Source organism: Pelmatolapia mariae, linkage group LG15 (genome assembly GCF_036321145.2).
Source record: "Pelmatolapia mariae isolate MD_Pm_ZW linkage group LG15, Pm_UMD_F_2, whole genome shotgun sequence".
NCBI classification, from domain to species: domain Eukaryota; kingdom Metazoa; phylum Chordata; class Actinopteri; order Cichliformes; family Cichlidae; genus Pelmatolapia; species Pelmatolapia mariae.
The window spans coordinates 17,465,211-17,491,245 of record NC_086240.1 but is presented as its reverse complement, the minus strand read 5'-3'; the positions used below and the strand labels follow the sequence as shown (position 1 = coordinate 17,491,245).

At 38.4% G+C, this 26,035-nt stretch overlaps 1 protein-coding gene across 4 annotated transcripts in view; it reads right to left on the bottom strand.

The window, feature by feature from the left end:
- dlgap2b (discs, large (Drosophila) homolog-associated protein 2b) overlaps nt 1-26,035 on the bottom strand; it is a 95,167-nt gene that overhangs the window by 31,870 nt on the left and 37,262 nt on the right. For all 4 annotated transcript variants that reach the window (XM_063495467.1, XM_063495468.1, XM_063495469.1 and 1 more), the window contains exons 2-3: nt 7,073-8,214; nt 542-759 (exon numbers count right to left, since the gene is read on the bottom strand). In XM_063495467.1, coding sequence (XP_063351537.1) covers nt 542-759; nt 7,073-8,143 — 1,289 coding nt within the window. In that variant the 5' untranslated portion in view covers nt 8,144-8,214. The remainder of the gene's footprint in view (nt 1-541; nt 760-7,072; nt 8,215-26,035) is intronic.

The following is a 26,035-nucleotide window of genomic DNA, read 5'->3' as shown; positions in this document are numbered from 1 at the left end:
TAACTGTTCAATTTAGTCATATCTCTCAGGTACAGCTAAACAAAAAGCAGCAATAACAAACAGCAATTTTACTTTGACAGCATGTAGGCAGAGCAGTGAGACTGTTAATTTATATAGACGACTCTGAATGTTCTTTCTTTGAGCACCAACTAAACACAGCATGCAGCAACATTTTGTTAGCAGCAAGTGTTGCATCAAAACTCCCAACTTTCCACTTGTATTGAAGTATGAAAAAAAAACAACTTGTGTCCTCAGCGTTGACTCCAATAAATTCTAGCCAAGCAACAATTAACACTGAAATCCAAGCAGCTCAACTGGTTGACCCTGAAGCAACACCAGAGATACTGCTATTGATGAGCGTTGGTTTTGTCATGTAAATATTTGAAACTTGTGAAATAAAAGGGAAATGAATCACAGTGCATCATCTTACCTTTTTTTGAGTAAGACCTTAGTGAACCTATGATAAAAACTGGAATATTTAAATGAATACACAGCATTGCCGTGGGCACACTAAGTCAGTACGTTAGGCAACCAGGCCTACCTGTGGGAGTCTAAATGGGGTCTCTGCATGGCTGATTTGAGGACAAGAGCATCTGACCGAATGATCTTTTGTGGAGAGGTCTTAGGGCTGGTGTCAGAGTCCCCACTTTCATCATCCACCTCTCCCATTGCTTTAACATAGCTACTGCTTCGCATCCGCCGACATGGGATCTCGTCATCCTTCTCACCTGGGTATCCACTCCACTCGTCTTGGGGCACCTGTGGAAGATGGCACACCTACATTTAATACAATACAGGCATTTATAACAATTAGGTTGAAGTAGTCCAGGATATTACTTGTTATTCCTGCAAGTCTGTGATAAAACGACAATGAGTACTATAGCAATATTTAGCCATGTACAAAATATACAGCTTTCACAGGGTTGTGTAAATGAAAGATATTTGCAAGTACAGCTTGAAAATGACCCAAATAAGTGTGAAAAGTGTATCAGAAAACATTCTGGCTATGTGTTTTTTAACCTAAATGGAAAAATCAAGTAAAGGAATTGTGTATCACAGTGATGCCAAGGATGTCATCAGTGAAAATATATAGTTGTGAGACTGTAACATAAAGCAAATTTTTAAATAATTATAAAGATTTATCCAAGTGGTTTCACAACAGTGTACAAACTTTGGTCTCCAGCTGTACCCAATTTTGGGCTGATTAAGAAATAATAACTGGTTACTTTGTTACGTGCACTTGTTCAACTGCTTGTTAACATAAATACACAATCAGCCAACTCAGTGCAGTTCAGTGTATTTAGGCATGCAGAGATGGTCAAAATGTCCTATTAGAGTTCAAACTGAGCTTCAGGAAGAAAGGTGATTTAAGTGACATTGAACATGGTCATATATTGGGATTTTCCCACATAAGCATATATAGAGATATGAGAAATAGTCATGATTTAACAAGAAGGGCAATTACTTTTACACACAGGACCAACTTTTTCCCTTAATCAATTAAATCATCATTTAAAAACTGCATTTTGTATTTACTCTGGTTATCTTTGTCTAATATTAAAATTTGTTTGTTTGATCTGAAACACATAAGTGTGACAAATAAAACTAGGAAATCAGGAAGAGGGCAAACGCTTGTTCACACTGCTGTATTTCTTCACACCGTTTTCCCAAAAGGGACATGGGACACAACAATCTAACTTCAAAAATATCCCAAAACTTCTTTTCCATTCATAAATGTTTAGGTAGCCCAAAACTACCCAGCCCATCACTAAATTACGGGGTGAAATTCATTATCACATTTCTTAAAAGTAAAGTAAAATGGCACTTTACATCTGCACGATCAACATTCAGTTGAATGGACAGGGTTCAGCATCCTTTTTAGCAAATCGCTCATAATGCAAATCAAAATGTGGCCATATTTAAAGGGTTTTTGGGAAGCAAATGAACACATTTGGCATGGAAGCAGTATGTATTTTTATGCACGCACAGAAAAGGCAGCCAATCATACCCCTGAGGCTTGGGCTGTAACTTTTAAGTCAGCATACTGTCATCACTGTAGTATTACTAATACAAAAACATACATGCTCTTAAATTAGCTTTGACTGCCAGCCAAATAAACACAAAATAAGCTTTTGGCACATTGCAGCTCAGAATTAGTTGTAAGGCAAATGTGATTAAAAACTACAAAAATAATGAGCACTCATGTACAGTCATGTGAAAAAGAAAGGCTGACAGTATTCTATGCAGTCCTGTGAAAAACAAACTACACCCCATGAACCAGTAGCTTGTGGCACTACCATTAGCAGCAGTAATCGGTGAAGTAATTGTATTCTGTATGACTTTATCAGTCTCTCACATCGTTGTGAAGGAATTTTGGCCGACGCATCTTTACAGTTTTGCTTCAGTGCAAGCAAATGCTTATGTACAGCTCTCTTAATGTCCCGCCACCACATTTCAATCAGACTGAGGTCTGGATTTTAACCAGAATATTGCAACACCCTGTTTCTTTTCTTTTTCCGTCATTATGCTGTAGATTTGCTGGTGCACTTGGGAACATGGGGACGTCCACCCCTAGGAATATTATGGCATTGTGTTAACACACACCTGAATGCTCCAGACCAGCAGAACTTCTGCTTTAACAAAGGTGGTCCCACTTGCTGATGGTCAGTTAATTAAGTACATTCGATTAGCAGCACTTGGCTGCTACTTACCATACACCCATGATTTCTATGGAAGCAGCAAGGCTGTACTCTTTCATGTGACTGTATGTATTAGATGCTCATAGCCATAACATTATGTAGCATAAATTGGTTTCAGTGTTTCAATTATAAGTACAATAAACAGGGACTTTGCTTAACACAGCAGCATCAAGATTAGCATAGTGATTAAGTGATTCTGTTCTAATTACTCTACACTGTGCTGTGCAGTGCTGCAGATGTCTACACATAATCATTGGCTGATTTAGTGATTTTGATAGAACAGAAATTATAGAGTATATCAAGTTCAACTCTTCAAAAATGATTACCTGTTATTGTTGGGTTGAATACACAGTGTATGTTTGAGCTTACAGTATCAGATTGATACTATTAAAAACAATGTTCATGGGTTCTTCAATTGCACCCTGGTTTAATTCTTATGAAGATGGACAGCTACAGTGGCCATGTGTCACACACTGATTGTGCTAACAGTGTATTGATCAGGCATGTAGCAAGTACAGCAGTGTTAGTGTGTGGTGCAGCTAGCAGTAGTCCCAGTGGACAGGCCAGTCTTAGCTCCTGGAACAACAAGCCCAGGCGCAGGACTGTTCTTCATGCTCTGCCAGTTACTCACTTTACCCAGTCATACAGCGTGGCTGTTTCTCTGCCACAAGTGCTGAACTGCTCTCACAGAAAAGAAAGTGGCTGACACCCCTTTTTTTCTCCTAGAGGTAGAATAATGCTTTCTCTATCACTTCCATTCTCGCTGTCTGTTCTTGCTGCCCATCTCTTCATCTCTTCCCCTCATAGCCTTTTTCTTTAGCACCCAATATCCTCTCTTACTCGACAGCCCTAGTGCTCAGTGGAGACAGGTGATGGACTCAACAGCATAAGGCACTTAAATAAAGCTTTTTTCTTCTGTATGGAAGGTGGCACATAGTAAAAAGTAGGAGGATTTACAGATGATTATAGCAGGACCAACTGGGCTTCATCATCCTTAGTGTAAAGTATTCTGCTCAGATGTATTCCTCAACTGTTTTTGTAGTCAACATAAAAAGCGTTCTGAATCTTTTAAACCATATGCTACAATTTGAAGCCAAAACACAATGAATTTCTTTTGCGCAGCATGGCTCAATGTCTCAGCACTAAACTCCACAACAGCACGTAGGAAAATGAGAGATGATTGTTCGGCTACCTAATATTGTGATATAAGACAGCATTTTGTGCATTATCATCTAAAAAAATGAAGGCAATAGGTACGTTTGAAACCTGTGTAACCTCATAAGTTAACATGGAAAAAAAAAAGACCCATCAGCAAAAGTGTAACACAGGCTAATACATTTTTCATTCCCACATGCATAGAATAAAATGCCTGGAAACTAAATTAATCAACCTTAAAGACAGCAATAAAGTAAAAGATTCATTTTCCTCCTAATGCACAACCATTGATCGTCTGGGGCTGCTGTTAACAAGGCAGTCATCACTCATGGAAGCAGTGCGCTACCTCATTAGCATTACCTTATTTCTGTGTTCATTTGATGCCATACCTGAAAGAACTTGTTCAGCTGTGCCTCTGAGGCAGCTAGACAGATGAGCTGCTTTACACCATCATTAGTTACTACTACACTGTGGGCACTTTGTACAAAAATAACCCTGGGATAAAACATCTTCTCAATGCAGAAAGTAATTCCATAACGCCATGTACCAGATGTGAAACTGCATCTAGTGAAAAACAACACTGACCTGTTGGATGTGGTAGAACAATTTCTAGCTCGTAAATGTGCGAGTCCTGTAATTTTGTGCCTGAGTAAGCCAGTTATTTTTTGGCTTTTGAAATGGTGAGAGTGGAAGCAGTCTATTTGAAGGTTTTTAAATGCAAAGGTAGCAGGATAACTATGATTTTAAAAAATATGGTGGGAAGGCTGTACAATTTGCCTACAGAAGGAGCCCTTCTTGTACTGAGACCGTTTCTGTTGAGGCTATGGTTAATAGCACATGGATTAATTGAAGGCCCGGGTGCATCTCTCAGGTCCTGTGTCAGGTCTTTGCTGAATTTCTTCTTATTTCTTAAGGACATGCCCTTCAGATACTGTTCTGTTGCCTTCTACTTCTTGTTTCGTTACACTTTTCCAGTTTCATTAGGTTTTTAAGGGCAGATTAAACATCAGGAATCGGGTGTCCATTTTATGTCTCAGCGATTCATAGGTCAGTGTTAAGTGGTCAGTTACAAGGACAGGACTGAAAATGAGTGAAAAAACCACCAACGTCCAAAGAAAACTTTTCAAAGACCTTAAGAAAACCTGGAGAACTATTGCTCGAGACTGCTTTTAAAAATTACAAGAAGTGTAAAGAAACTAGAGGTGAATCAAGACTTTTGCACAGCACTGTATGCATTTTTCTTAATGGCTTAAAATGATATGTAGATTCAACCTCTAATATTCTTTGACATATGCTTCACCCTACCCTTGTTGGCTTAGATGGTCAGACTGAAGACTTGACACTTGCTAAAACAAGATTATGTCAGCTTCCCTAAGGCAGGCCTGTCCTCCTCATCACAAGTGAACATTGACCTAAAGGACCCAGACATCAAAGAGATAAAATCAGATGGGCACCAAGAGCGTTCACCACAACGCCTTTACAGATCTCCGCTTATTGATTCCACTGAATAAGGCTCTCATTATGGACACGCTCAGTGCTGAATGTGCCCATGTGGCAGCTGCAGGGTCTCTGCCTGCTGACACATAAGCTTGTTAAATGCCAGTGAGAGAGCCCCTCTATTGACAGAGACTACCCATTACACACAAATAACTGCAGTTTGTGTATCTGTGTGTAACTGTGCATTTCACACAGCATCAAAATGAATGAAGGGGATGCATATGGTACTCGGTAGAACTATTTATGGATTTTTTTTTGAGTGCTGCACAATTCAAATTTGATGTCATGAGTAAAAAAACATGGGTAACTGTTGATTATAGTGCAAGCATATACTTCAGCTTGCAACTTTCTCAAAATGGCTGTCATTGAAAGTGGCTAAAAGAGTCGTCTATTTTCAAGATTGAGTGATATACAAGCACAACTGTAATATGGAAGCATAGCTTTAATAATGGCCAATCACTTCAGCTGTTCTCTTTCACATTGCAGTCAAGTATTTCATAACATGATTGACCAAAGTCCAGGCCAGCTTTTCCCAAGATGTGCATACAACAAGCATCATAATGCTAATGACGACCCATTTGAAATCTAATTGGCATTTCAGAAACAACTGTTACCCATGTCACTGTTTTTATCATTATTTCCAATTCTTAAGTCACCTTCATTGAAAGCTACTTAAAGAAGGACTTTGAGCTTAATATTCTAATGCTGCAGCCCGTGAGTCACTGTGGATGAGAGCATTAGCTAAGTGCTTAGTATTAAAAATTAAAAGAAACTCAAAGATCGCTGAAAGACTGAATACTTGACTTTTGACTGTTTTAGAAGAAGTCACTATCTGTAGCTTAACTGTTTTACTTTAGTCTCGTAACGTGACAGTGGGACAGGCGAGCATGGGGCATAAAATCTGTAAATAAAGTAATGTCTCTTTCCAATCTGGTGAACCAGCTCCTACAGCAACTCAAGCCACACTATATGCTGTTTTTGTAGACACCACAGCCTTTGTGTTTCCTACACTGGAGTTCAGCTCAGTGGTTATTCTCAGTGCTTTCCACCATGACATTGATTCAGTCAGTCGAGCTCTATATCTTAATAGACAAATGCTCCCTGAGGTGAGCACACAAAAGGGAATCCTGGTTAAATATATTGACTTCTCACACTTCTGGACACTGTAATTGCCCTCTGGAGGATGACAGAAAGAAAGGTAGACTCCAAATACCCTGCTGTCTAGATTCTTAATCGATCAATGCATATTATCGAGAAGGGCAGTGTCGGAGATGAGTGGATATTGATCTTAGTTATTGTTTGTTGTATTATCTGATAGTTGGCGTTTCAAGTATCTCCACATTTACTGGCCTTTCAGTCTATATTCAGACATTTTTTGTTCTCTTTTCCAAAGAGTTGAGTATTAAACATTGAGAAGAACACAAAACTTGAGAAGGAAACATCCTGTCATTGCTTCAAACTACAATAAATTAAACAACTTTTGTGATTTCATTAATTCTGAAAGCAAAGGATGACTTATATATGGACATAAACTAGCAGCTGATCAATGCCAGTCAGAATTGTTTGTATGGTATGGAATGAAATCAGTGTTTGTGTACCAGCCATAGCATATACACCGATGCACACAAAAACATGTATTTCAGTAGCTCAGTACAATACACCACTAATCAAATTTGTCTGTACTTTAAGGACATATATTTCCAAAAAAAGGTACTACTAACCTGCAGGTAATGACATGTCCGCGATGACTTGAGGTCCGTGTACATCATGGGTTTCTCTAAATTAAGCGATGACTTCCTGTAGGCCTCTTTGGCCTGGCTGACTGTTAGAGTCGACCAGGAGCTCCTCTTCATGAACTTGCCCTCGGGTCCCATGGCCATACTCTCACATGCTGAGCACTTGACATCATTGTTACTCTTTGAGGTCTTGAGTGACAGGTCTCCGAAGTGGTGGCTGTGCATGGAATCTGGGTGGTAGTGGCCGACATGTTCCCCATGGTGCCGTGACATGACACTGGGTGTGCGATAGGTGCTGTCACTATCCAGGTTGTCATCTGAGCTCCACCAGCCACCAGAGCGGTGCTTACGTTCTTTGCTCTTGCTCCTCTTGCTACCGTGTTTTGTGGAGTGGTGGCCATGATGGTGATAACCCCCTCCTACAATGTCACCTTTTGTGCCATTCATCTTGGACGATCCCTCCAGTGAGTGGGACTTGGTGAAGAGCTTTTGGACTGAATGAACAAGGTGTCGAATGCGGCCGGGACTCTCACTGCGTTGCTCGGTGGTGGTGGAGGTGCGCTGGTATTGTAGAGTGTGGAAGCCGTCACGGTGCAGTGGCAGTTGTTTCTCAAACTGGTCCAGGAGATTAGCAGGAAGGCGGTTGCTCTTGGTGCCAGCATGGTGGGAAGAGGCAGCTGCTGCAGCTGCAGCAGCCGCAACAGCTGGGGATGTGGCGGAGGCTGTGATGGCAGCGCAGTCGTCCCGTGTGGCTGAGTCATAATACTGAGAGCTGTAGTGCATTCTGGGGAAGGTGCTACTGGAGATGTGGTCAGATGCAGCAGCTGGGGGCATCATGACAGGGGACATCATCATGCAGTCGGAGTGGATGGAGCTGCGTGGTGAGTAGCGGTGGTGGAAGTCCATAGGGCAGCTCTCTGTGGGGCTGAGCAGGTAGGATGGGTGGCGGGACTCAGCGCCATGGTGGGTGTGGATGTCATGAACGTGGGGATCATAGTCCAAGCCGTGGGGTAGAGGAATCTGATGTTGGGAGCGGCTGCCCGATAAGCCCTTCATGTTCCTGGATGGAGGGAGGCGTCTGCCTTCATTGAACTTTCGAGACAGAGACCAAGATGAAGTCTTCTGGTCTGTTTCAGAGAAGGAGAAAAAGAAGATAAAGATTCTGTCAGATTGAGAGAGCATAGTGACACCTGACAGACTAATACTCTCATGGGGTGCTTCACAACCATCCTGCAATTCTAATTTACATCTAGACCAGTCCGTACCAAAGCACTTCTAATTAAGTAAAAACTCCTACAAAGGCCAGACCATGTTACACAATAGGTTTTTACATTGTACACATAGAAGAAGAAGAATTTCTAAGATTGACACTTACAGTAATGTGATGCTAACCTAAGTTAACCTTACTAATGACTACTTTTAATATAGTAGAAAAGCTAATGAAATATTTTTGTTCTACATGAAAAGTTGCACTTCAATGTGATGATGTGTCAAACTTCATCTCATCTGAAAAGAACAGATGACAAAACACCCTGGAGGTTTTGAAGCTTAAAAATAGGAAATGTACTTGTGATGTATAATTCATCATAAATGACTGATTATCTCCTGCATGACATGGTGACATTACTAATATGTTGAAATACACTTTTTGCAACTGATTTTATTCTTCATCGTAAAGGTAGATGTCAGTAAAAGAGTTTTGCTTTTTAGAATATATAAAGAGAACAAGCATTTATTTCAGAGACATTGTTATCAGTTGGTCCTGAAGACTCAATAATACATGGTTTATGGATAGATAACCATAAATTACAGTACAGATTTTCTGCATTAACCAGATGTTTCCTTCTATATAACTGTACTCTACACAATCAAGGCTCCAGTTGTTTTCTCAAAATGTTTTTTACAAAAATTGTGAAGAAATCTAAAGCAAGTGTAACCCCTTACTAGATATTATTGTCAAGTTGTCAAGTTACTGTTTAAATGCAAAAACCTAGCTTGCTTCATTTAATCCAATATAATACTTGTCTGTAAAAGAAGACTATGTTCCTAAACCCATCCCATATCCTTCCTGCAACTGCTTGGGCTGATTCGAACTCCTCTAAAAATCTGTGATAAAAGCATTATTTCTCAAGCCCCGTGGTGGAGAACATTATTAGCTGTACACCTAATTATTTTGGAAGAGACGTGCACATCTTTGGGCGGTGATCACAAAGAGGGGCAAATTTTTCTTTACTTCAGAGAGATTTTTAAATGAGAAACTTTGGTAGCTTCTGTGTGTGAGGTTAAAAAGTTCAGCATAACTTCCATAATCCCTTTGCTCTGTCAGTCCCTAGAACATGCTTCATGATACAAGCTGTTCCAGCTCCCATGAGTTTTCCTCTATTGCGTTTATGTAGTACAATGCTGAAACAATATGTGCATATTCACCAATAGTTTATAACATTCAATGTTTGCTATGTTCAACACATAAAAATTAGGGGAGGGATTAAAGGTAAGATAAAAGTAGTCCTATTCATTTCACTCACAACAATATTATGATGGCATGATAAAGGTTTGGTGGCAATGTGGTGCACTGGTTAGCACTTAATTGGTGATTCTCGGTCGAAAACATGAATGGTTCTCTGTCTCTCTCTGTTAGCTGCATGCTAGGCAGGTGACCTGCCAAAGGTGAACCCCACCTCTTACCCACCATCAGCTCAGATAGGTTCCAGCCTCCCACCCCCAATGACCCTAAATTGGATAAACGATTAGGAAAATGTATGAGTGGATAATTAGGGTTAACACACCCAATGGGGTTGTGATGGTTTATTATTATTACTTGTCTTATGCTGCATCTCATATTGCCATGAAGTGGTATCACAATTTTGCAACTTACTGGACCAATAATTGCAAACAATGTGCAACAATATCTTAGAAATATGAGCACTGTAAGCGTGTACAGATGCTTCACGAAATACAGGGCTGCAAGCAGTGATGCAAGGCGAAGACATATGCCATGGTAACTTGATTTAATTATGTTAAAAGCAGGGTTGTTGTCACAAAAATAAATAAATTAAAGAAAGTGTTAGTGATTATTGCACTACTATCATTGGTCAAATAATAATACGAACCTCAGGAATAGTTCAGAAGTCCACACACAGTGTCCAAGATCCTAATTCCTGTCTCATGGTTTTTGTCCCCACTCTCTATGACAGATTTAGAAAATATAAAATACCTTCAAGAACTTGGCCTTGCTTGGTCTTAAGTCAATATATAAGGTTGGGGTAAGGGTCACATGGTCCATACATAAACACAGAAAAAGTTAGAACTAAACTGGGTCTACAAAGCTTCACTGCTTTAACCGCAAAATGATCAAAATCATCCCAGCTGGACTGATACTGGTACTACAACAGTCAAAAAAATTTAAAAGAAGTATAATAAAGGCTCAGGGGTGAGACCAGGTTATCCATTCATCAAAGATTTTTGATGCCCAGCAGTTTAACAGTATCCTTTGATAAGACACTGAACCACCGGTTACTCTGGATGACAGGTAGGTGAATGAGAACATGTTATAAAGTGCTTTGTAAAACGTAGCTCAGGTTAATAAAAGTGCAGACCTTTTACAGGCAGATTGGATTTTTAGAATTTGCATTGCACAAAAAAGCAATGCAACAACTACTTTTGAATTTTGATTGTAATGATGCCAAATTCCATATTCATCAAAGAGTTCACAGATTTTTGGTCTGGCTTTTTTAAACACACTTTCCTCAAGCCTGAAATCCACAGCTTTAATTTTGACTGATTGAGCGTTCTGAAGTTTTAACCCTCAAATTTTCTCTGCAGCTATACTTTCAGACTCTGTTTGTAAATCTGTATGTACTATAGTTTTACAGACTCTTTCAGTGATAAAGCTTTGAGGACACAATGTTTGCATGCTGCACTGTAGTTAATATAATATGATTAGCATCTGAGAGTAAAAAGGATCAGTTCACAATATGGAAAGTACTACGCCACTGATAATGTTATAAAGCTCATAAACCGGTAATTACTATGGAGTGATTTGCAAAATATCCAATCTCTATCTTCAACCTTCATTTGCAAATGTGTGCACTGCTGATATTTGTGACGTTGACGAGAAAATTGCTTCCTTGAAGTGATTAGCAACTTGTTTATATGCAAACATAATGCAAAAGAGGTCATGTAAAACCATAAATTATAATTTATTATTTTCTGCCCTGTTAATTATAGAATTTTTATCATCAAAGGCATTACCAATATTCACATAAATCTTGATCTTCACAATTTTTATGGCGCTGTAGTCCATCAAGTTGCAGGAAGACATCTTAAATGTACAAAACCTTCCACGAAATGTGTCAGAATGGGCACCATTATTAATAGTCTCCATCCTCAGCTTATCTTCCTGCATAACAATTACAGCCTACATCTTACCAGTATGTGATTTGAAAACTGTAAGGTAAACAGGGAGGCGATGTCTTGAGTGCATGCAAGTCCCCTGTAATTAATTACTTTAACTTCTCTGCAGCAGGAAACCCCAGTCTGGAACAGTGCACATCGCCTTACATAACGTTTGGGATCTCTGATCGCACACACCATTTCAAAGGAGCCAGAAATAAAATGCACAGTTGTCATGGCAACCACTGCTGAAAAACCCAGGAACTGTAATAGGATTTTCAAGGTTGTTTGGGGTGTATCCCAGTCTCACAAGGAGGGGGGAAAAGACCTGCTATGTAATGCGATACAGACTCTTGATGCGTGACTCTATGACTTGATTTGCCATGTGGGCTACTATGTTCAGTTCTCTGTTACAAGTTGGGGTGGTTTGTTTTTGTTTAGCATAAAATAAATTATGAATCACACATTTAAAGACAAAAAATGAACTGCACATTATAGTAAGGCTTTGAGAATTTAAATGCCTTTCGCCTAGGGATACCCAGGACTACATGACTTGGGATTTGTTGCGCTGCATGTTTTTACCAACAACTCCATTTTAATGTTGCAGAGCAATAAATGGATAAAATTACACTTTAAAATAATTCAATTTATGTTCTTGCCTTGCTCTAAATATTGATCTAACTACAGTGGAAGACACTAAAACATTCCCATTCATCAGAGGGTGTAATCAGCCATGTTATGCAATTTATTTTTATATTTTATTTTCATGCTGTGTTTCAGCACAGGTTATGCACTGCTTGGTGAGTTGACTACAGAAAACAGCAGATGTAGTGCTGTAAAACTTTAATGTAATAGTTACTCTGTAGTGGTTAAAGCGCTCTCTTCTCCTGTTTCTCTCTTTCTCATTTTCATCATCAAAGCTCTCTGTTGTCCCCCTTAAGTTGCCTCTCACTATCTCCTGAATTCAGTACATTGAAGTTGACGATATCGATTGGTTGCTGAGTTGACAAAGTGCTTAAAAAATATGCTTTTTGCATACTTTGCGTTCATCAGGAACAGTGACTTGATGTGGACCCAGTATGTATTTCATTATTCTTGTTATGTACAGTTCATGGTGATGTTAAGCATGGCCAAAGTTTCAAATAATGAGGTAAGTGTATATGCAGGTGATCCAAATCAAGAGCCAACATTTCAGGCTTTAGATTGTGCTGGTTTGGCTCCTTTTTTTCTGTTCTTCAATAGTGACAGTATTGTACAAAGGATGTGGAATATCGAGCTGCTATGCAGAGGGAAAAGAAGACGACCTAGGAGATTCATGGATGTAGTGAAGATAGATATGCAGAGAGTTGGTATGACAGAAAAGGATTTAATGACATGGGGTCTGATGGAGGCAGTCGATGTGTTTGGTACCTCTGGGAATAGCCAGAAGAGGATTTGTATGTTACATTCGCAAGAATTTGAGTAATGCATGGAACGACTGGTGGCTCAGAAAAGGGGTGCTTACTTTCATTATTTTTCCTTTGGAGGTTGTTTTAGCCATGGTGAGGACTTGTGAGGTAAGAATAAATATTCTGTTAATTATTTATTGACGACAGTTAGATTAAAAAAAAAACAAAACAAAAAAAAAACAGAGGCTTTGTAATGCATCTTAAGTTGTACCGAACTTAAGTTAATGACAGCTTCTCTGCTTTTAATAAAGCAAAGTAAGGTGACATGTCAGTGTTGTACATAGTTGAACATTTTTTTTGTTTCTGTTCTTTTTTGTTAGCAACTCTAGCGCTCCATTTAGTCTTCTTTTTTCCCCAATTAAACCACCACTGGTAAAGTGTTATATGTGATCAAAGACACGTTATTCCTATTAGTTCTTTGCTTATTTTATCTATTATTGTCAGACTTAAGAAAAATTCTACGGTGGCTCTGAGAGGCCAAATGAACAGCAACTTAAGAAAACACCAGCAATAAGAAAAATGCTGCAAAAGCACACAAAACACAACAGAAATAGGAAAAACGGAAACGGAAATAGGAAAACAAAAAACATTTCCAAAAGCACAAGTGTTTCTGGGGGACCAGTTGCAGGAACCAAAATATGCTAGGTAAGTGTGTTTTAATCTCATGATTCATATAATACTAATGATGGATTTTTAGGCTAATAGTTAGGTGAGGCTAACACACTTACCTCTCATCTTTTCTTTCCTCACAAAACCGATAGATCCTACACTTCTTTTAAGTGTCTCCCAGCGCAATTTTTAGCATATTTATGGTTCCTGCAACTGGTCTGTCGGGTTATTGTCTCCCCAGAAACACTTGGGCTTTTAGAAATCTTTTTTTTCCCTATTTCCGTTTTCGTTTTTCCTATTTCTGTTTTCATTTTTCCTATTTCAGTTGTGTTTTGTGTGCTTTTGCAGCATTTTTCTTATTGCTGGTGTTTTCTTAAGTTGCAGTTCGTTTGGCCTCTCAGGGCCACCATAGAATTTTTCTTAAGGTTGACAATAATAGATAAAATTTGCTTTTGGAAATCGTTTATTCTGTTTTCATTTTTTCTATTTGTGTTTTCTTTTTTCCTATTTCCGTTTTTGTTTTTCCCAGTCCGTTGTGTTTTGTGTGCTTTTGTTTGTCTTATTGCTGGTGTTTTCTTAAGTTGCAGTTCGTTTGGCCTCTCAGGGCCACCATAGAATTTTTCTTAAGGTTGACAATAATAGATAAAATTTGCTTTTGGAAATCGTTTATTCTGTTTTCATTTTTTCTATTTGTGTTTTCTTTTTTCCTATTTCCGTTTTTGTTTTTCCCAGTCCGTTGTGTTTTGTGTGCTTTTGTTTGTCTTATTGCTGGTGTTTTCTTAAGTTGCAGTCCGTTTGGCCTCTCAGGGCCACCGTAAAATGGTGTAATTTTACGGTGTCCCTTAACACAGACCTTGCTGATTTGAAGATCTGTGTTAAGGGACATTTGGGATTGACTGACAACAGGTATTCTTGATCAGCAGTGATTAATAAAGTATTGTGACATTACATTTCGCCCATGAATCATACTCTACAGTTTGGCTGCTTGTTGCTCCTTGTTCCTCCCCGTGGCATTAGCTAGCTGTGCATTGGTGTGGAGGAGGAAGGCCTCATTTATTCCAAGTTATGCAACCATCTTGGGAAAAATGCTGGCCAGGCGCTGACTGCAGCATAGCAGTAGAGCTTTAACCAGCAACACAATGCTTTCCCAGAGAGCAGGGAAAACACAGAGGCATTCCCCTCTCCGTTATTCTCTTACACACTGGCCCCAATATCTTCCCCCTCAATGTGTGGCATCTTTTTCAAAAAGAAAAAAACAAAAACAAAAGATAATACAGGCTGCATCAGGTGCTGACAGAAGCACAGAGGAAATTGCCTGTTGATCATGCAGCACAATAGCTGTTGCATAAGCTGTGAAACAGGGAAGCTCTCATCAATGTTTCATAGACTTGTAAGCTCTTAAAGAGCCAAGAGGGAGTATTTGCATTTTTTAGAACCTACTGTACTATTGAGGATGAAAAAATAATCAATGACTACTTGAAGTATTCGTACTCTGTATGTCAGCTATGGAAAACTGACACCCTATTTTTATTTGGATCTTTGATTTTAAAACAGTTTTAGTGACATTTATACCATGACTATAAATACTATGACTTTAAATCAGCTGGTTTTCTCCACATTGCTCCTTTACCTCCTGCCCTGACATATTCTTCCTGCAAAACTTTAATAGGGGTTCTGCAGATCTAAAGATAGAATCTGTGTAGAAATGTCAGAACGTGTTGAGACAGTGAATAACAAACAAGGGGGAAAAATACAGAATATAGAACATATAGGGTAAAAAAGTCCAGATAAGCACCAAGAGTTTAGCTTTTGGCCAAGCTTCAGGACTCAATTAGTGCCTGAAATTGGTGCTATTGTGAAATCTGCATTGCGTGGTCATCAAATGAGCACTTGAAACACTCCATCGTTCACCTGAGGCAAAAGAGCTGGAGGCTAAAGGTGCTCCAATGCTGTATCAGCTCATTGTATGGTGAGTGGGAGGTATTGTCCGAGATAAACCTGAGGAACTCATCCTCCTCCTTGCTACTGCCTGTTGGCTATCTAGAGTCAGCCCTATGACACAGCTACTTTTTTTCTCTTTACCAGTTTTTTGAGCCTGCCGGCATCCCCAGCCTTGATGTCACCTCCCCCGCACAAAGAAAACTGCACTGGGCACTACAGTATGTATTAGTAAAACTTGCAGAGCAGTCTGATGCAAACATTGGATGACACAAGCCTCCTTGGGCAGACAGTGTGTTTGTGTTGTCTGACTACACCAAGTTGTTATGCGATATGTGAACTCCCTTAACTTGACTGTACTACCTTCACAGATTGGTGGCACATGTCACTGGCCTCTCAGTCTGCCTGGGAGTCTTCAATAGGCTACCCACTTTCAGTATGAAGATTAGAGTTTAGTAGAGCTGAAAGTCACTTGGAGTGAATTTAACACAAAACTTTTGTTGGTGCACACTTTTCTTCTACATTTTTAGAACTACAGGAAGGCTGCTTGCACATTTTAGGCTCATTCACAAATAGCCCCCAAAGGACATGTTTTTCAAAAATATTCAGGATGTTGCCAGTCTGTTCTCAGGCAAAACAAGCAACCTGCCAAGTCTTGATAAACGCAGGATAACACTGTGAAAACATTGTTTGTTTGGAGTGACAGTATATGCCCTTTCTCTAATTGGTGCCTGCCTTTACTTTGTGGACTAGTAAGCATTTTTATTGTGGACATACCACATCAGTGTTATACTGGACATAAGAAAAATAACCCTGGATCTTTCTATATATCTAGTAAAGATAGCTTAAAGTACATTTATATCATTACACCGACACTGTAATTAACCACTCCTTAATGAAAGAGAAAACTCGAATAGCTTCTTGATACTGAAACTGACTTATGAATTGACTCTACTTGAAATTAATTAGTTGATCACTGGATAGACTAATCTGGGGTGAAAGATTAGTTTCTAAACAGCTGATTACAGAGCAATCAAACAACCTCAAGAGAGTTTATAAAATCTAAATCCTGGGGTGACTGCAGAGGGAAATGCAGATTAGATTTACAGTTTGCACTGTGGGGGCAAACAGATGTGTTGTATCTTCTGAATGTGTACTTCACATGTCATGATATTCATGTTGCCATGCAGTGATTCTTTGTCCTTAATTTGGCTGATTGTGACTCATATAAACAGGAGATCATCACTAAAGCATGCAGCATCTATAAAGTGTAGTAAAAGCAAATTCCAATAAATTTGGGCCTCATTTACAATTTTTAATTGTATTTATTTTATTCTTTTGTGTCTTTGGTAAGGCAGGTTAATGATTCATGCATGGAAGATTTTCACAGAGGGGTTTAATTAGAAGCTATTTGTAAGGACTAATAAAACTGCATGAACACTGATGATAGCTGGACAACTTAGCAGGTCATGGAACTTAGAGATTCTGATATCACTTATTGGCTATGTGTTAAAATAGCAGCAAAAGATAAGCAGGGCAGTTGGACTAAAAAGGACTATAGATTTAGAGGATGATTTTCTTTTTTATATGCTAAAAATGGGTCATTTTAGCCCATTGGTAGGTAGTTGTTAGGCTTATGTAAATCAAATTTTGTGGGTGTAAATTAAATGCTTTTGTTGTGAAATTAAAATGATCATTCCAGCCCGTTACTACGTGGTTGCCGGCAAGATGATGGCATAATAATATGTCATGCATAATTCAATTTTTTGTAGATATATTGGATGTTATGTTGGTGAAATAAAAGTGATACAATGAGGTGTATAAGGTGTATAAGGTGCATTAATATTAAAAGCCGCTCAGGTAATTGATAGGCGACATGATGACGTCATGATATCTGATGAAGACAGGAACCTTGCCTAAAATGTGTCTGTGTGCCAGCTATGGTTGCTCAAGCCCTAAAAGCCTTGGAGGAGTTTGTGGACAAAGAAGCAAACACACAAACAGGCAGAGATTTCAGTAAGATTACACAGCTCAGTCCAGCCAAGTAATACAATATGAAACATAAAATATTGGTGTTTAAATCTAGTTAGAAAAAAAAGGTTAAGCTAAAGCTTAAAGTCGACTTATTATGTTCAGTTAATTCAATTCAGTCTAATTTATATGGCACCAAGAGGCAACAGTAGTCACCTCAAGGTGTATTTACAGCTCTGTAGTTTTGTCTTCTACTATATGAACTTGTACTCTGTCGTTAACACAATCATTCTTTATCTAGCACTATCTGGTACTGGCCCGAAGTTCATCTACTGTGTGAAACAAACTGCTTTAGGTCCTCTCCCAAGCCATCCTTCTTCTGAATGTGTCTGAGATGGCCACAGCAAAGATATTTGCTTCCTTTAAAATTAATTCAATTCAGTTCCATTCAATTCAGTTTTATTTATACGGCACCAAATCATAACAACAGTCTTTTCAAGGGACTTTATATTGTAATGTAAAGACCCTACATTAAACCATACACTATATTACCAAAGGTATTCACTCACCCATCTGGATCATTGAATTAAGGTGTTCCAATACCTTCTAAAGCCACATGTATATAAAATCAAGCACCTAGGCATGTTTCTACAAACAATTGTGAATGTATGGTACCATTATAGGAAGCCACCTTCCCACAAGGCAATGTAGCATAGATATGATTCAAAGCATTGCAGCACAGTTCTTATAATACCTACTATGTGTTCCAATCATTGTATAAAAATATAGATCACCTGAACTGTTTTACAACTACTCTTTCAAGAGTTTTTTAAAAATAAGTGGAAGGTTGAAAATTGGTCTTTAAGGCTTTTTAAAGGCTTTTTAAATAGTGGTTTAATTACAGCCATCTTGAAAACTTATGTATTTCAAAATACATAAGTTGATATATATAAACTTGTAAAGAATTCAGACTAAGAGCTCTAGATTAATTGATAGCTTCATCAGAATATGAAGAGTCTGTAGGCAAGGGACAAGATATTTGGTGGCCAAAGCACCATAATAATACAAGAAAACCAGAAGACATAATCACAAGGTTTATGTCAGCTTTTTGTTGTTTTGTTTTTTTAAAGCCATCATCTAAATGCCTATGAATGTGTGTTGGTTAGGTCTTCAACAAGTTACCATGGTAATGTACCAGGAAGCTAATTGCCTTTGTGATGCAAAAAACCCAGGGTTGACCTTAAAATTACATGAACAAGCCCAAATTCTGCTCCGTGCTATTCTTCTTCTTCTTCTTATTATTATTATTATAAGATGGCTATGCACTTTTTTCTAGCATATTAAAGATGTCAAAGGTCAATATTACTGTAACATAAAGTCCTGGAAAAGTACTTCTAGACGATATTTGACATTTGGTCAGATACAGGTTTTGTAAATCATGTGAAAGAACAAATACTTTGAGCTTAGATATTATACAAGCCGTCATATGAACTTACTAACTTCCAAGTTCATCTGCTGACACAAACCAAACCTTCAAAATAATTATTTTTTGTGTGAGGAGATTTTTTTCAAGTTTTCATATCCTGGCAATATTTTAATTTTCATCATGAAGAAGAAAATTGTAAGAGTAAATTAAATTCTACACCAGGAAGTTGTAGCCAAAGGAAAAATTACTTGGGAAAATATAACCAAACTAAATCCTGCATTCTTACCAATACGGCAAATAAAAGTATTGTGCTTTTACTAATACATGTGAGGATAACAGTGAACATTATATAAGTGTAAAGAGTGTTAAAGCTTGCAAGTGAGATAAAATCGTATTCAGCTGGATGTAGCTTTGCAGCAGAGTCTACATTTCACCTTTTGATATCCGCCCACTCCCTCCCACTGCTGCTGTTCTCTCCTCAGCTGGCAGACACTGGCTGATGTTGTAGTGATGCCACACACCCTGGACGCAGCCTCTGTCTCTTCCCTACACCCTTAAACGGAAGAAAACGCCAAATAGGGAGCTTAAAGTCCATAACTGCTCACTGTGCAGCAGCTTGTAAAGCCTCCCACACTACTTTGATTTGCCACAAAAGATATGGTCTTATTTGGAACTGAAACATACTGTTCTTTCAGCGTTCATCTGTGCTTCTGAATACTTTCTTATACATACAGACATGCAGTATACTGGGAATGTAATAAGTTATCCACATGAATGAAGAAATTATATAGATTATTAATTTAATGAACTCATTATATTAGGTCAGATTCACTGGTACAGTCTCTCTTTCAGTCTGAGGTATGCTATAAATATAACAACATTAAATAAATAACACATTAAGATAGCCATGTCAGATAACATAAGTGACTGAATGCCTTTCACATAAAGTACTAATCCATCGTTTAAGCAATACAAAACTGCACCAGCCACTTTCTGTATGCCTTGCCAGTATTGGATTGGACTCCCGGCTGCATATTCATAAAGCGAATCGCTTGTACCGCCACATCCCAAAGGAGCTCTACTGGATTGAGATCTGGTAAATAGTCCTTTGATTTCAAGAAATCAGCTTGAGATGATCAGCTTTGAGACATGGAGTGATATCCTGCTAGAAGCAACCACCAGAAGATTGGTACACTATGGCCATAAAAGGGTTGACATGGTTGGCAATGATACTCATACAGGCTGTGTGTGAAAACAATGCTCAATCGGTTCTAAGGTGCCAAAAGTGTGTTTAGCGTGTGCTGTAACATGTATTATAATGTGACACTTTTATATTGTAAAAATGTACTCTGGTATATTCTCAGTAACTGTTTCTGACATACTCAGACCAGTCTGCCTCGCACCAACAACCGCCTTTGTCTTTCTTTCTCATTCTGTTACTTGTTTTGAACTGCAGCAGACCATCTGGACTACATGTACATGCCTAAATGTAATGAACTGCAGGTATGTGATTGGCTGATTAGTTATTTGCTGGAACAAGCTGTTGAATAGGTGTACCTAATGAAGTGGCCAGTTATAGCTGATAAAGAAAAAAAAACGTGGCGTAGGAGGCTTAGGTTTGGCATTACGCCTGTTCTCATTCAGGTCTTATACCAAATGTTGACACATCTCCATGGAAACTACAGTATGTAACTAATACAGAAGTTTCCCGTGTAAAAGAATATGAGTTTTGAATATTGAGACATTTGATAGACTTTCGCAAAAGTTTCTCCTTAATCAGTTAGTCAGAAATAGATTCAAATGGAATATTGCTTTATTCTCATTTGACTACAAAAAATGTATAACAAAGATCTTAAATACTGACTCAGGTCATTGTTTTCTAGATTAAAGAAAGGGGAAATGTAATTGTTGGCCAGTCTGAGGACACTGGAGGATTCAGTAATCCCCTGAAATGAGAAAGCTGAAGACCAAGAAAAAAACTGTACTTGCTGAGGTGACTGTACCCAGTGATTCACCCGGGAGGTCCAAATGACTTAACTCAGAGTATCAGTGCTATCTAACTTTATTTTTCATTGAGGACCTATAACCCTGAAGGCTGGCATAGTTCTTTTTACATTCTCATGTGCAGGGTCTCACAGTGACATCCAGGAATGGGTATAGATAGAATATAATACTAAACAGTACCAATTACAGTACATGTCTTTACTTTTATCAGTATTCCTCTTTAATTTAATCAGGCTAAAAGTTTTAACTCAGTGGTCCTGGGGTCACTGTGTCCTCAACATGCAATATGGTTATAAAAACTAAGAAAACCTTCCTTTGGTCAGAAAGCGCCTAGACATTCTCCACGGTTCGCTAAAGTAGATAGTAGCAGTACCTTCAATTTTATGATTTATATTTGTCCCCGTCTAAATGCCTAAATTACCCACGTCACATGAAACTGCTCCAGCTTTTGTGACATTTTCAAAAATATACCATCTGTTTCAGCTCCAATAAACACCTAAGATGAGGATATTAGGCACAGTTTGACAGCAACAACTCAACACAGAACATAGCAAGACAGGACAAATGGAACTCCATTTCCAGAAATTGAATTCCGGAAATGGAGTTCCCTCTGAAAACTGCAGTGATCATATCTGCAGGGACTGTAATATTAAAGCACAAGATATATCTTCATCCTTAATGTTTAATTCACAATGCCTGCTTAGACCAAACCACACTTTGTCTGGTATCATTACAGTGACAGAACAGCAGTGCTTTTACAGCATTTCTCATGCATACGCCTTGAATAAAAAGCATCCGTGTGAGTGATGTGCAGTACAGTGTGTAAAAGGCATCCGTTTGCTGCAGCTCACTCTGGCCTGAAGCATGTACATCTACACAGGAGCATATTATCCCTCAGTGTCACTCACTGGTCTTTGTGGCCACATGTGTGCAGTGGGAGCACTCTGTAAGCTTTTCACATTTACTCCACAGCAGCATTGCTTACAATGATTGACACCTCCCAGCACAGCTGAGCAATGTCATCCAGTCTTCCCACACATGAAGCAAAAAGAGACATAGTGACATTAAGTCTGTTGTTATTATGATTATGTCTAACATTAATAAGAAATAATATGATCTGTAAATGTTATTCCAATTCCTAACAATTCATCGCATTATTAAATCCCTCCATGATGTTTTATGTGCTTTATGAAGGACCAACTAATTGACTGTCATCCATAAAACTACTTTGCTAAGGATTTTGGCAATCTTCTTTGTTTCCAGTAGATATATTTAATATTTATGGCCATAAGTATATTGAACACAAGACAGTTTTAAATGCCAGCTTCATAAAGCACCTCCTTACAACAATCTCCTGTTTGTTAGTGCTGTGACACTAATACAGAATTTCATGCAACAGGATGTGTTGCTCTAACTTGACAGCAAATCTTTTCATGTATTAACACTGAAGACACTATTGGGCTGTGGGGATCAAACTGTTGTTATTGCCATAAGAAAGAGCTTAATAAGCCTTTAAGTTCTTTACTTTTGCCATGGGCATTAAAATGAAGGAAAATGCGGTTAAATAAAAGACTCATTCTTTCCCTATTTTCACTATACATTTTTACTCAACGCACACTCTTCTAGGGCTACAACTAATTATCATTAAAGATTCATCAGCTGAGTGTTTTCATGATCAATTTAATTGGCATTTTGTTTCAGGTATTGTTGTGTCTGACCAAAACAAGGCACAGTAACAAAATTACACATTTTTCCTTAAAGAATTTACATAAATGCTACACAGAATTTTAAACGGGGTGTTATTTTCCACCTACCTTATTACTTGATTACTTAATGAAATGTTATCCATCTGTAGGAGCGGTTTAATCCAACAACTAAAAAAAGGAAGTTGAAATAATAAATAATCATATGTGTTTGTAAATGCATTCAACCGTGTTGCTCATCAGGTTTTTAATGTTGCCGTCCTGCATTGACCTGAGTCGCTGTGCCATCGAAAGCACACGTTTTAATGGTCCATTCGTTACAAGCTCTGTTTTTCAAGGCCTCTAGGTTGCATTAAAGCCAAGCACACTGAGGACAAAGACGAGTGATGCAAATTGAAAAATGTTTTTTCCGTCTTTCCCCGCTGCCAACTTGTTCTGTCACGGTTCTGAAAAGGGTTTCCACGTATGGGAATTCAAAGGTCCACCACTCTTTTAATTAGGCTGTTTTGTCATGTACTGCTCCATCTGTCTTGAGTCTACTGCAGCAGAGAGAGAGAGAGGAAGAGAGGAAGAGAAAGGATGAAGTGTGGAGTGGGGGACAACTCCTCCCCAATACCTGTACAGCCTGCACCAGATTGTCAAGCAGCCAGTGTGAAAAGTTGAGCTTTAATGATGGCTAACCAGATCCAAGGCACATAAAATATGGAGGACAGACCCTCCTCCTGATGTCTGGGCTGAAGACAGATTAAATAATGCTGCAGCAATACCACGAAAAATTAAGCTACTGTATAACGAAAGGAGCAAGTGCTGCAAACTAAACAGCTGGACTGCCCCTCTAGCAGTGCTTCTTAAATTTGACAATGGAAGAAGAGGCTGTTGAAATCCAAAAGCATTTCCTAAGAGGGCAGATTGTTCACATAATGATAGCAGTGTAGATTAGCAACAAAAAACACTTTTGTGGCTCAAAGCTTTTAGTGCTTCATCGCTACAAACATACAACCATAAACAAAACAGCATATTGTGTGCACTCTTCTTTTAATGGGGGTTAAATTATTCAAAGTGTAATAAGTATTCTCATTAGTGTTAAATTAATTAGAATAAAGATTTACAATCAGGTCGTGAAGGTCGCAGCAGGGTGTTGTTGAGATGTCCAGGCCAGGTCGCACCATTTATCTACCGCTCTAGAGATGCTAGGATAAAAGCTCGTTGCTGTGGAAACCACCTATCTCTTGACACAGGGATGAAGGGCTCTTTGTGTAGTCAAACAGAGTGATTTAAAAGGGAAGAATTTAGATGAAATTTAAAAATACTGAAGGGTTAACATTTTGACAAATGATGAATTAACTTTAAGAGTAATCTCAAATTGTTTATTTCCTTTTAATTTAATAGATTTTCAGGGAACATGGCCACCAATTAGTAGAAAAACCTGTCGAGGGGCAAGGGTACTTTTTATCTTTTAGCACTGACTAATCAAATAGGGAACTTGTTTTTTGGGGAGACAGAAAAAATGTAATTGTTCTGGGTTTTTTTCTTACAAATAGGAATGTTTGGATCCATTGAAAAAAAATTTTAGACAGAGACAAGAGAAATAAATTAATATTTATATCATAAAATATATTAAAAATATCAAATAATAATAATAATAATAATAATAATGACACATTTTATCTGAAAGCGCCTTTCAGAACACTCAAGGAAACTGTACACAGCAGAATAATAAAAACAACATAATATATCAATAAAATATCTTTTTCTCCCCTATAGAGTGAAAATGATCTCACAAGGGTTGCAAATGTGTATGATATGACCCATAAGGTTAAACGAAGATTTACCAATGTGTGCAATTATTTGTAATCTTTTAGTACTCACAAATGCATGCTCCAAACCACATACTTATACAAAGCAATATGAGAACAAAGCCATTTAATAAATGCATCCAAACTTGAATAATCACTGATCATTTTCACAGTAAAAAAACTTGATGTGTGAACAAATGTCCTAATGTGGTCTTTGTGGTGATTTAGCGCTAAATAATTAAAACGGAATTGAATTGAAATAAAGATATTTTTTGCTCAACTATACAAGCTGTGCATGATTTGGCTGATATGCACAGAAAAAGTCATGTGTGCATGTGTGGTTTTGAAACTTTTTCCGCGTAGTTTCACAAATGTAAGCTGCTTTCAAGTGCTAGTGGGAAACTCTGACATCTGGGCAGCCTGCATATTCCTGAGGAGGACTGAGGAATGTATCGAGCATGTCCATCTGGGAGGAGACCCCAGGACTGATCTAGGACATGTTGGAGAGATTATGCTGGCTGCTCAGTGACCCTCCAACGGAGCTAGGGGAGCTGGAGTCTGAGAATCTCTGTTTAGAACCAGCCCGGTAAGACAGACTCCAATAAGCAGCAGAAAATGGATGAAAAAAATGAATTTGACAACCTAGATGCTCAGTGGTTAAGATGCCTGCACAGCAAGCCTGAGAAACATTTATGTGTTTTTAATATTTTCTATTTTTAAAACCAGACGCACAAAAACTTTCATTCGATATACATTCAAGAGAAAAATTCTTAACATAAAAGTAACTAGTAAATTATTGATTATTCTATCAAAGTAAATGTAAAGTGACATATTTGTCGATCTGTACTATTATTCTGATTATTTAACACCAGTGTAATGCATTTACATAAATGTAAAGTGCGAGTATTCTCTAAAAAGAATTAGAGAAAAGGAATCCCTGCTAAAGACACTCTTTATCTCTTAACTTTAATTCTAACCCAAATATGTATTTCCTAAGTACAGCAACCAAGGAGCAGAATGGGAATCTTAATCCCAACACTAAATTTGCCTTCATTCATCATTTCATCTTATGCTCAAACAACCCATCTTATCTCAGCTCTTTTCTGTTAATACAAAGCAGTATAATGCTGTTCTGCATGTCGCTCCATCTGTCAGTCTGGTGCCAGTTCAAACTGTCACAGTGCTGGCTGATGGGAACTTGTGACTCCTAGGTTTTGTGACAGATGCTCTGCTGTGGCTGTCAAAGTGGATATACCTTGATGTACATGAGGTAAAACACACACACTGTAGCTGCCAACATATATACACAAATACATGTTTGCCATTGGTGTTGACCTGACAGAAGAGGTGAGGAAGCTGTGGGCTAGATAGCCATATAGATGTGAATAGATATAGAGAAGACAGATAACAAGCAACAGGACAGGAACAATGTCTGCAATTCACAACCAGACTGCATATTTAGTGTCAACCTATGGCCTTTAGATCAAACAACAACTTACAAAAAACAAACAAAGGTCACATACTGCAGTTCCTCTGGTGGCCACTTAAGGCTGGCTCCAAAACCAAGATATTTCCCATCAAAGAAATCCAAGGCACTCTCTTCCTTCCATCCATAGCCTATCCCAGTTTTCTTAGGTCAAGAGACGTAGTAAACCCTGGAT